This window comes from Leptidea sinapis, chromosome 42 (genome assembly GCF_905404315.1).
Source record: "Leptidea sinapis chromosome 42, ilLepSina1.1, whole genome shotgun sequence".
NCBI lineage: Eukaryota > Metazoa > Arthropoda > Insecta > Lepidoptera > Pieridae > Leptidea > Leptidea sinapis.
Genome location: NC_066306.1, coordinates 6,328,265 through 6,340,932, shown reverse-complemented (window position 1 = coordinate 6,340,932; position 12,668 = coordinate 6,328,265). Strand labels below are relative to the sequence as shown.

Here is a 12,668-nt window from a genome sequence, read left to right as displayed (position 1 = left end):
AAATTATTGGAATAACCGTACGCTTCGAAAATAACATTTATACAGAAGTATAATTATTTGTATTCCTGCAGGATATAGCCGGCATCGTGTCTACCATTTACGAATCTATCGGCAAGTCAGTGACTGTGCCGCACTATGGCTCCAAAACAATACAAGTCCGTCTGACAGTCATACCGGAAAACGGACCGACGAGAGATCAACGTGACAAGAGAGATGCAAAACGGAGGAAGCGAAGAGAAGAACGCAAAATGGCCGCACCCGTTGAATGTGTGGAGAACAGCGAGGAGGAACAAGAGAGGTTGTCTCACGACGACGGTGTGTCGTCTAAATCTTCAAGCACAGCTGAGAAACCTCCGCCGGTGAGGCCGCCTCCGGTGTTCCGACAGCGGCCGCACAGACACCAACGAAGAGAACACAGGGAGCGAAAATATACAAAGAAACGTTCGGGCAGCCTTCAGCGGCGGGAATTACTAGAAATAATTCAGGCCAATATGGAGAAAAACCATCTGAGCTTTCAAGCATCCAGGTACAATATTATTACATATTACCTATTGTTTTATTAGCAGTAGCCACCGTTTTCAATAAATATTTGACTAATTTCCGCGTTATGTACTATTTCTTATGTTAGTCATAGCACAAAGTAGGGACGGATGTGTTAACTACAAACTTTTAATTTAGGTACCTAGATAATTACTATTTTCAAAATGTTTTTTTAAATTTATTATACTAACCTTTTTTTCCAATAATTATTTGGAGTCGATCTTTTATTTTGAATATAAAAGTACATACTGTTCTATTTAACCGATCATTCAAATAGATTTTTGAAATAATCAAAACATTAAGTAGATTTTGTTTATATTCATTACAATTAATACTAAAATTAAGTAAAATCTAGTTGTTTAATTTTGTACCTAAATTTATGATCGACGAGGGATTCCGACCCGCGCCTCACGTGATACGCCTCAGCGCTTTAACCACTAAGACAACATCAGAGTCACATATGATATGATTAATATATGTTGGTCTGTTTGTCCAGCTCTCCAAGTGGGACTAAATTAAATTTATGTATTTTATTTCCAGAAATAACTTAAAAAACAATATCCAATTGTTTTGATACGTTGTATTCTCTTTTATATATTTTTATACAACACCATGTATGTTATAGTTGCCACGAGTTGCAAAACTAACTATCGTTATGTTTCCAGAAAGCCCAACGAGTCCACGGTCAACGAAAAGGAATTCCCAACGAAATATCAAAAGCATCGGAACAGATCTCACACCGTTAACGAGAAATCTTCGAATGCATTCCACAGAGTGAAATCAGACACTACCGGGAATAACTATTTAGATCTGGCGAGCGGCGTTGACTCGCATCTGTGTAGGTACGACAGATACCTCCACGCTGTCATTTGTTCGTCGGCCCGTCACGCGCACACCGGCTACCATCACAAAGTGGCGCCCCCACCGGCCCCGCACGTACTACACCCCCGCTCTCGGTCACACGAACTGGCCCCTCAACAACAGCCCAGAGTACTTCAAATTATATTCTTATAGAATTTAAGAAGGGACAAACGTCGCTAAGACCTTGTCCCTCTGAAATAATAGTATGTTTAATTTAATTATGGTTACCAAATGCTTTCGTAAAGTTTTATGATTTCACATCAGGAATAAGTTCATTTGTCATACAAATTTTACCTTTCAAAAACATAATTTTCTGTATATATACAGTGTTGCGTTACTATTGCGACAATTAAATAAACACACATGTATAAATACTTATCTATAATCATAAAAAAAAATTAAAATACATAATTCACCTAAATAAATCAATTTCAATAAAATCATTTTGGAACAACTGTAAGAAATCTAGTAGCCGCGCGTTAACGTAGGCACTGACGCAGGCTACCTCGTGCCATCTTATGCGGCCACATAAAGGGTGTTTAAATTTTGTTTCCAAAATATATAATTTGTTTGTTAATTTCAAATTTAAATTATTAACTTTAAAATTTAGAATATTTTTTTTACAATTAAGGTTAGACAGCTCTACCTGTGTGTTCATTTAATGTGCCATTATGGCGCCACGCAGTATATAAACAAATATGAGGTATTAAAATCTAAAAAAAGTGTATACCTATGTATGCACGCAAGAAGTTATACTTCTTTGGCCTAACGAAGCAAAAATCAATAAAATTATTTATTCCTCGTGCTATTCTACGTTTTTAGACAGGACAATTTTGTAAAATTCTTGCAATGATGGCTTTGACAATTAATTATTAAATTATGAATACAGCTGTATGGGCTTGAACCCTTTGCCTGTCCTTATAATGGATGAAGAAAACAAAAAAAATTAACGAATGACGCAAACGTCAGAAAATTTTAGGAACCAATCTCAACCTGTACTCTTGTGTTACAGCATAATAAAATTTCACTCTTATCAATTTTTATAACGCGCCTGAAGAAATATAACTTCAAAAATTGTATTTTGATTGGATATGTAGTTATGAGACAGAGACCTTATGAACCCTTTGTTGAATGATGGATTTTGTTAGAAACTTCTTCTCCTACCTTGACTTCATAATATATGTTCTAATCATTCCACAAGTTATATCACATGATACCTAACAGTATTCAATTATAACGACAATGTAGTATAAATTATTTATTTGCTATTAGTCAGTTTAATTGTACCAACTGGTATATATTGGACGTCAAAACTATTTATTATACATATTACCGTTAAGTTAAACATTTAAGTTATGATAATTATATGAGCATTTCATGAAATGTGCCTTACTTCAGTTTCTTGTATGTAATGTATTATAGGAATATTATAGTAGACGAAAATGCTCATTAGAATAATGTTCTTGTATTAATATAATGACTCATTGAAGAGTCGGAGACTGAACTTAGTTATAATAATAGGTGCTTTGTTAATTTATTCGCAAGTGTTGTTATATGTACCTTAACATACTTAAGCAAATATATTTTGCGTGGTTTACTCATATCATAGTTTTTCAGGAACATACCATAGAGAAAGTAATGGTCTACTAAGTACATTAAAGTGTTGTGTGGGAAATGCGTAATTTAAACTTCGAAGATGTTGTTTCTTAAGCTTTTAACATTAATTAGTACATATAACATTAAGTAAGTATCCATCCCTACCAGGCTAGCAAGCTGTAAGAAAAAAAGCGATTCGATCGTTTGTTTGAAGTATGCAGTCATTGACAGATTGACAGATGACGGCTATTATCTTGTAAAAAAGGGGATAGCTGAAATCCACTACGTTATGGGCAACTGTTCGCTTTCAAACTTAGCCGGATTATGCATCGTGACCATGCGCGATACTGTTATTACAACTATTTCAAACATATGTCAAATTACTGCACATTTCAAACTAAACTAAATTTTTACTTAGGCAGTCCCGACTCCTATTACGTAGTATTTACATCCTCTTTGATCCCTAATCTGTGGTATAACCTTCCTCATATGAGTAAACAACGTGAAATAAAATTATTGTACATCCAATGTCAATCTATTATCAATCAGTATTTAAAGTGTTTCATAGAATAAGAATCTCATACAAAATTATTGTTAACAATGTACTAAGCTATCTGTTAATGTCAAAGTTTTGTAAACTCTGTTGAAACTTCACTACCTCTTACTTTATACTATTATAGATAAGATTAATTTATTATAACAGCTGAATCCTAAAAATATTTTTATAAGTGATATTTTAGTAATGAATTAGATGCGAAATTCAACATATTATATTGCTAACTACATTTTATACTATAACATGTTTTAAGAAAATTTATTGAATTAGGCGTTACTTTGCGGAAATCCATAATTATACAAATGATTTAAGTTTTCTTTAGTGAAATTCCGCCAATATTTGTTTTGAAAACAATTCGACACGTGTTTCGCCTCTACACGAGGCATCCTTAGATCAGAAAATCTGGCACGAGACTCTTAGTCTCGTAGATTTTGGCGAGACAACACGTCCTGAGGATGCCTCGTGTATAGGCGCAACACGTGTCGAATTGTTTTAAAAACAAATATTGGCGGAATTTCACTAAAGAAAACTTAAATCATTTGTATGATTACATGTTTTGTTAAACTCTCTTTACTTTTAAATAATGTAATGTACAGTGTAAAAAAAAAACCATGATCTTGTCAATATAGTATTTATTGTCGAAAATAAATTACATTTCAAATCAACATTGTTTATATATGTTATCCCACACCATTATCTGCCAATTGTTTTCATTCGCCAAACACAAACTATTACGGTGAAGGACAAAATTAATGCAGTTAGACATATTGTTGATTCCTTGGGGAGACCACACTTACTCACTGCATAATCATCAGGGGATATTGACACCTAAAAATATTAATATTGCTTTATGAAGATAAAGAAATGAAATATATCTTTATTGCAACAACAAAATTATTAAATATAAGATAAATCAAGAAACAAAAACAACAAATCGGCGGCCTTATCTTCTAAAAGCGATTTCTTCCAGACAACATGTACTGGTTATACTGAAATAGTTTTAGTTGATACGATACAGTAGGTGGTGCTATCAATATACATAAAATTTAAACATAAACATACAGTTAATAATAACAAGAAGTTTGAAGACAATTGATGGCTTACAAGGAATATTTTCACTTTTAACTTGAGATTAACATAAAAGTAGGCATAGATCCTTATGCAACTTGAGAATATCATTAAAGTAAGCATAGAAAAGTGCTGCAAGAACAAATTAAATACTGTTCTTTTTTTAATGCTGAGAAGTGGCAAAAGTGTAGCGGCCTCACCAGGCGATCTTCGGGAGGTTTTCGGCATCATAAAGAAAAATTTAATTATTTAAACTTTTTTGATACATTATAAACTTTATTTTTGGCTGCAACGGGTTTACTCATGGTAAATAGTTGGTCGCAGCTTGGGAGAGGACATCACCGCGAACTTACTTCACTCAGCCTGATTAAGGACCTCCGAATGATCCAAAATTAGTCTACACCAAATCCGACAAACCGTTTTAGATAAATAAAGATAATAAAGAAACTTTAAGAGTAACTGGAGGAGTTTGCCTGGTTGCAGTAGCATCTACCACCCTCGCACCTAAAATAGGCAGCTATGATGTCGAGTTGCGGAAACAACCCGTAAAATAACAATAATTATAATTTCAGACACATATTGCATAATTTTACAAACTATTACAATTTGAAAATGTAAAAATATTAATTTGAACTAAAAACATTCTATATAAAGGGTGTCTCAGCGCCGATTTTAAACAAAAAAAGTCAGCGGGGGTTAAATCGGGAGATCTGGGTGGCCACAATGTCTCCAAAGCGGCTTATGATTTTTCCCGGAAATAACGCATTTAGTGTGTCCATGGAGACCCTAGCAGTGTGGGCTGTGGCCCCATCTTGCTGAAGCCTTACATCAGACTTGTCAATATCCCCTTCTTGCAGCTGAGGTACAAAAAAGTTATTAATCATGTCAATATACCGGTCACTCGTCACTGTAACCGTCGCATCTCGGTCATTCTCGAAGTAAAACGGCCCGATGATTTTCTTCGCCGATATTGCACACCAAATAGTGACTTTGGGGCTGTGCAATGCTTTTTGATGTTTTTGTTTTGGATTGCTGGATGACCGCTTGCTTCTCAATACATTTTTGATAATGTTTTTGATAATGACCGATTGCTTCTCAATACATTTTTGATAATGTTTTTGATAATGACCGATTGCTTCTCAATACATTTTTGATAATGTTTTTGATAATGACCGATTGCTTCTCAATACATTTTTGATAATGACCGATTGCTTCTCAATACATTTTTGATAATGTTTTTGATAATGACCGATTGCTTCTCAATACATTTTTGATAATGTTTTTGATAATGACCGATTGCTTCTCAATACATTTTTGATAATGACCGATTGCTTCTCAATACATTTTTGATAATGTTTTTTATGTTCATAAGCACATTGGGGAATTTTCTAGAAACTGTGACATTCATAATGTTAACACGAGGAGCAAACATAAACTTGTTATGCCTACTATTCGGTTGGGTCGAGTTAGTAAGTCTTTTGTTGGGCGATGTATATGCTTCTACAATATGATCCCAGAAAATGTACAAAACAAATGTGTTACGAAATTTAAAAGAATTGTTAAAAAACGTTTGTGTGGGAAAGGTTATTAAAGCATAAACGATTTTCTTAATGACACCATGGACTAGGATTAAAGCGAACACCCTCAGGCTCTTTAATTATAAATGTTTATTGTACGATATTACATTGTAATCCATATTTTATATAAAAAAAAAGCCCGCTGAGTTTCTTGCGCCCATTCTTCTCAGGTCTGAGGCAGTCTTTTTTGAATCGGTGGTAGCTTTGACGTTCAATAAGTGATTATAAATCCTATTTTGAATAAAAATATTTGAATTTGAACCAGTAACGGCAATTTTGACGAGGTTGCCGAGAAATTCGTGTTTAAAGTTTAAAATCGGCGCTGAGACACCCTTTACTATGAATGGTTCTTACTATGATGCACACTAAACAATTTTTATGAATGGGATTGTTCAAGTAATCAGATAAAGTAGCAATAATTATGTTGATAAATATTGTAAATCCATTATTAGAAGCAAGTTTTACAATAGTATTATTATAACCTAATTTAAGTTCTGTCGATTTTGGGGGGATTTCAAAAGGATTCTATTCGTAATCTTATAATTGCAAAGAAATCAATGATGCCGCCGTCTGCAAACATGGTAGACATATAACTAACAGTTACTACCTACTCATTGTCATTCGCAGGGGAGTGCATTTATTTTTTAGCAAAGTAGGCACTGTATATCTAACTAGTCGTAGTTGAGAAGATGCAATCTGGAGATTGCTGACCGTATGCATTTTCTTCTTTTTTTTTGTACAATAGAATTTTGTTTATAAAATAACGGAACCAAATTAAACTAAATTAACTTTAACACTATATTTATTTAGGTTACGAGGTAGGCAATGCGTAATGGCCTATAAATTCAAATATTTTTATTCAAAATAGGATGTGACATCACTTATTGAAAGTCAAAAAACTACCACCCATTCCAAAATGAATGCCTCAGACCTGAGAAGAATGAAGAAAGTAATATTGTACAATTAAACTTATTATTTAATAGCCTGAGGGTGGTCATTCCATTCCCAATCGGTGGTATCATTAAGAAAGTCATTTATGCCATAGTAACCTTTACCACACAAACGTTTTTTAACAATTCTTTTGAATAACGTTATACTTTTGTTTTGAACATTTTCTGGGATCCCGTTGTAAAAGCATATAACCGCCCCAAAAAAGACTTACCAACTCGACTTAGCCGAGTAGTAGGCTGTATATGATATGCACGTTCCTGCTCAGTAGGATGCGATATGCATCATTATACTGCACGGTATGTTTAGAATTATGACGCTTTTACTTCTTTAAAGTAAAAAGTAGAAATTAAACTCACCAGCATAAACTTTGGATCAGGTCGATTTCGCCATGAGAATGAAGGCACAGAATATTCTAAGAATTCCACTGTTTTAATTGAATGACGAACTAAACAGCCATGGTGCGTGTGGCCGCCGAAAGCCGCTCTGGGTCGAATCTTTGAGACCAAATAGTCGGTAGCCTCTCTTGATAAAGCATCAATTTTTAATCTGAATCGCTTATTCCGTTCTGGCAGCGGAGGGGCGTCAGGCTCTGTACAAACTGAGTCGGATAATCTGTACAATGGAAAATGCTGTAAAGAATGCAGTGTGAATGCAAATTTAACTAGTTGAATACAGGACAAATTTAGTTTAAGACGCGAAGTGTAAAGAATTTTACAGAATATTTACGACATAGTTTACTGGTATCAAGGAGTAAAAGGTTCCTATGAAGGAGCAATTGGACACGAGACGAAGTTTCGAAGGTTCGCACTTTTTCCCGATTGTTACATAGTTCTTTATACTACCTACAACTTTTGAAGAAATTCGATACATTTAAAAATTTATTATCTATACTAACATAACTAATAATCTATACTAATATTATAAAGCTGCAGTGTTTGTTTGTTTGTTTGTTTGAACGCGCTAATCTCTGGTACTACTGGTCCGATTTGAATGATTCTTTCAGTGTTGGGTAGTCCATTTATCGAGGAAGGCTTTGTTTTTTTTCAAAATTAGGGATCCGTAATAAAATTGCTATTTTGTAACACAAGGTGTAAAATCGAAAACCTATTTTTGCGTGCGCTGCAAAAACTATTGACAATAGAACAAAATGATGTACAGGCTATAATATAGGCAATATTTTATTACTTATAAAACTATCGCGTGAATTATACTTTATATGGCAAAACAACGTTTGCCGGGTCAGCTAGTAAGGAATAAATGGAATTCGAGCCGCAAAATAAGAGTTTGCGAACTTTTGATGTGAAAATGATTTTGATATGAATGAATGAATGAATGAATGCCGACCTGTTACGGATTACGGTTACTATGGACGCCAATTTTGAAAAATTGGAGCAAGATCGGCATACCAGTAGAAACGACATAGCTGAAGAACTTGGAATTGACAAAAAACAGGTAGACACATAAAAAAAGCAAAATGTTTGGGTGCCACACCAGCTCACTGAAAAACAAAAACCTTATAAAACTCATTTGCGATTTTTTTTTATGAGATATAATGAAACCGAGCCGTTTTCAAAGATATTGATTACTGGCCATGAAAAGCGGACCACGTACCAAGAACATCCGAAAAAGGTGATGATCTAAGGTCGGTCAGGTTTCACAGACTGTGGTAAAAGGAATACATTTTGTGTGTATGTATACTGGGGTTTTAAGGGCAATTTTCAGAGCTTTTACCGTCGGGCAGAACCCTCGATTCTGATATCCATAGCAAACCAACAACTCAGATTAAAGCAAGAAGCTGAGAAAAAGTGGCAAGAATTTATCACTAGAAGCGATGCGATCTTTCATCACACTAACGATAGACCACACACCTCTTTAGCCCCTCAGCAAATATTAAGAGTTTGTCTTTGGGGTCATCGAACAAAATGGCACACATATTAATATACTGTAATTAATTGTAAATTGGTAGTTGTAGTATAAAGATATAACCCCGAAACAATTTTTAATTAGAAAGTAAGAAATCAAAATGATTTTTTAGAATGCCCGTATGCTGTGTATTACGGCTGTAGCATACCAACCAACCACGACTGCCTCGAGTGACCGAGAAGAAGATGACATGGGTACGCTCCAAACCCGCGTACACTTATCTAATAGATGGCGGTTCAACAAAGTATGGGCGGCAGTGATCAGTAAACAACAGATTTTTTCCCCTCAAACTAATAATAATTACATAATTGAGATTTTGTAAAAGACTACGTCAGAAATAAGCAGAGACAAGAAACTGTATGGAGGGAAGTTTTTTATTCATGCCTTAAAAGATTAAATTTTTCTTATAATTAGTTTGTTAATAGTAAGAACTTGTATAGACAAGCTTTTCTAAAGTACTATTCTTGAAAATAAAACCTGTTGGAACTATGTAAATAGTTTTCCAAAAAAAATTTTCAAAAATTTATTTCAATTAAAGATGAACTCACAGAAACATGTTGAACATACCTGCATTAGTATTGGCTTCGAATAATTATAATACACACCATTTGTATGGCAATACTGGCTATCAAACTCACATTTATTTAGATTATCTAAAAAAAAAATGTCATTACTACATCCATACAATAATAATAATATTGACACACTTTTTACACAAATTATCTTGCCCTAAATTAAGCATATATATAGCCTGTGTTATGGGTTGCAAGACAACAATATATTTAATACAATAAACATACATAAATACATATAAACATACAGAAATACATACATAAATACATTTAAACATCCATGACTTGGAAACAAACATCCATATTCATCATATAAATGCTTGCACCTACTGGGATTCGAACCCGGGACCTCTACCTTAGTAGGTAGGATCGCTAACCATAATGTACATATAGCTAAAATACACAAGAGTATGTACCGGATATACTTGATATGTGTTTTCTCGCTTCAGTGCACATGTTACAGGAGTCACCTTCAAATGCCATGGAGTTAATAAGAACAAAGTGGTTATTTTTCAGTGTTAAATGTTGCACAGATGAAGAGTTCATAAGCTTATTAAATCTTGCATGTGCCCCTCTTCTCATACTGTAACATACAATATATTTACCCTTTACAACATAATAATCTATACTAATATTATAAAGCTGCAGTGTTTGTTTGAACGCGCTAATCTCTGGTACTACTGGTCCGATTTGAATGATTCTTTCAGTGTTGGGTAGTCCATTTATCGAGGAAGGCTATAGGCTATGTTTTTTTTTTTCAATATTAGGGATCCGTAATAAAATTGCTATTTTGTAACACAAGGTGTAAAATCGAAAACCTATTTTTGCGTGCGCTACAAAAACTATTGACAATAGAACAAAATGATGTACAGGCTATAATATAGGCAATATTTTATTACTTATAAAACTATCCCGTGAATTATACTTTATATGGCAAAACAACGTTTGCCGGGTCAGCTAGTCTATAATATTATTGTATCAAGGTAAAGTTAATTTGATATAATATTTAAAACATGCATACAATGCCACCTGCATGCGTCCCGGAGCAGTCAGCAGAAATCCTGACGCACTTGCCTGGCTATCACATTTAACCTAGGATAATAAGCTCAGAGTGACATCTTCATCATGATCATATCAGCCAGAAGACATCCGCTGCTGCAAATTGCCTTCGAAGAAGCTGGGCATCATATATAGAGCACAGCAATACTTGAAGCCGGCCCACATTCTAGTGCTCTACAAAGCGCAGGTCCGGCCACATATGGAGTATTGCTGTCATCTCTGGTCTGGCGCACCGCAGTATCAGCTTGCTCCATCATTGTTTGTCTTCTTCCGCATTTATCACGGGAAGTGTTCTGAAGAGCTTGATTCCTGCGGCTGAATTCCATGTTCGCACAACACGTTCGCCACAACATAGGATATCATTCGCACCATCTGGATGTGTTGTGGTCCTCCACAGCGCTTTTCAAGGAGCTTTCTCCCACATATTCCAAAGCTGTGGAACGAGCTTCCTTGTGCAATGTTTCCGGGACGATAAGACATGGGTACCTTAAAAAAAGTGTGTACACCTTCCTTAAAGGCTGGCAATGCTCCTGTGTTTCCTCTGATGTTACAAGTTAACGTGGGTGGCAGTGATCTCTTTAACACCTGGTGACCGATACGCTTTTTCATTTCCCTCTCTGTTGCCCTCTGAGGACCTTGAGTATGATGTCTTGGTAAATCAAATTTAACCTTGATATGAGACCTAGGTAGATTGTTCTAATTTCATCCATTACCTAGTTCCCGGTTCTGAAATACCTAAACAATGATAGAGAAATGAAAAAAAATGCTCCTTTTCATATATAAAAAGATTGTACACAAAAATAACTTGTAAAATCAACCGAGTTTACCGGTTTTCTGTGGAATTTAATATTAATATAAAAAGCACAGTTGTGGACAAAACACCAATTTCTGCAATGACAAGATGAGCTTCAGTTTAAAAATAAGAATAAAACTTACCGATTATGAAATCCAATGTCATGATTGCCTACAACAACATGCATCTTAATATCTTTTGGTACAGTAAACAGCCTATAAAATCTTTCCACATAATTATTAAATTGTTTATTGTCAGTCCATTCACCCTCATCAAAAAGATCTCCTGCAAAACAGGTCATAATGAAAATGAATAAAAACATGATTATTTAAACAAAAGTTTGTGCCAAAAAAAATTAGCTTTGATTAGGAAAAATTATATTAAGATATATTATTTTAAACATATTGTGTACAATTATAAGAAAATTGGACTTTTTTTAATTAATGATTAATAGCATCAATTTATGAGTGATTTTTTGCAATATACAAAAGAACATGAGCTAAATTACCCAAAACAAAAACCACATTTGGCTTGTGTACATTCAAAATAGCTTGGAATGCCTGATGCATCTGCCACTCTCGTCTCCATTTATCTAACCAATGACCACGAAAAGGGCCTAATAAATGCGGATCTGCTAAAATAAATGCTTTCAAAACATTTTGATTATCTACTTTTTCCAAGCGTAGCCAGGAACACTAAAATATTAAACTTTAGTATAATGGAAATATCTAAACTGAAACATAAACACCATTTATATTAAAAGTGTACCGACCTGGGCAATAACAACATAGTAAATAAGCCACTCGCAGTAAAGGGCAACACAAAATAAACCCAAAATAATTAAAATTAACTTTTTACTGATACGACGCATTCTAATAAGATTGCATTACACACCATATTTTATGCTTTTTCCTTAGTTTTATATTAAACAATCGGCTATTTTACGATTCGTGTCAACACATTTACACTTTTCAGATTATTTTTATCGAAGATAACACTATTTTTTAGAGATAAACATGTCTTAGAAGTAACAATCTCATAATAGTTAATTATTTAATATAAAGTTAATTTAATAGTAAGGCAGACGTCAAATAAGATATTAAGGGAATTGAATGAAGCTGTGACTAAATTTTGTAAGTTGATCATAATAAAGAATTTAAATACAGAAACAC

At 34.2% G+C, this 12,668-nt stretch overlaps 2 protein-coding genes across 2 annotated transcripts in view; one reads left to right on the top strand and one right to left on the bottom strand.

Annotated features, from left to right (window-relative positions):
• Positions 1-4,218, top strand: part of LOC126976805 (protein naked cuticle homolog) — a 21,585-nt gene extending 17,367 nt beyond the window's left edge. Inside the window, exons 4-5 of the mRNA XM_050825413.1 lie at positions 72-526; positions 1,206-4,218. Of these exons, the coding sequence (XP_050681370.1) occupies positions 72-526; positions 1,206-1,554 (804 nt within the window). The 3' untranslated portion in view covers positions 1,555-4,218. The remainder of the gene's footprint in view (positions 1-71; positions 527-1,205) is intronic.
• LOC126976819 (metallophosphoesterase 1 homolog) lies at positions 4,171-12,668 on the bottom strand. The gene is made up of 7 exons (XM_050825436.1): positions 12,269-12,668; positions 12,005-12,191; positions 11,640-11,781; positions 10,061-10,227; positions 9,640-9,725; positions 7,506-7,778; positions 4,171-4,381 (listed from the first exon to the last, which is right to left on the bottom strand). Exons 1-7 carry the CDS (start codon positions 12,365-12,367, stop codon positions 4,247-4,249), a joined length of 1,089 nt encoding a protein of 362 aa, XP_050681393.1. The 5' UTR covers positions 12,368-12,668; the 3' UTR covers positions 4,171-4,246.

Bases quoted from the DNA above. Each gene is read 5' to 3' on its own strand.
- LOC126976819 (XM_050825436.1), bottom strand. From the start codon at position 12,367: ATGCGTCGTATCAGTAAAAAGTTAATTTTAATTATTTTGGGTTTATTT. The intron at 11,782-12,004 runs GTAATTTAGCTC...CCTGTTTTGCAG, and splicing joins AAATGTGGTTTTTGTTTTGG to GAGATCTTTTTGATGAGGGT. The intron at 10,228-11,639 runs GTAAGTTTTATT...TGTATGTTACAG, and splicing joins GACATTGGATTTCATAATCG to TATGAGAAGAGGGGCACATG.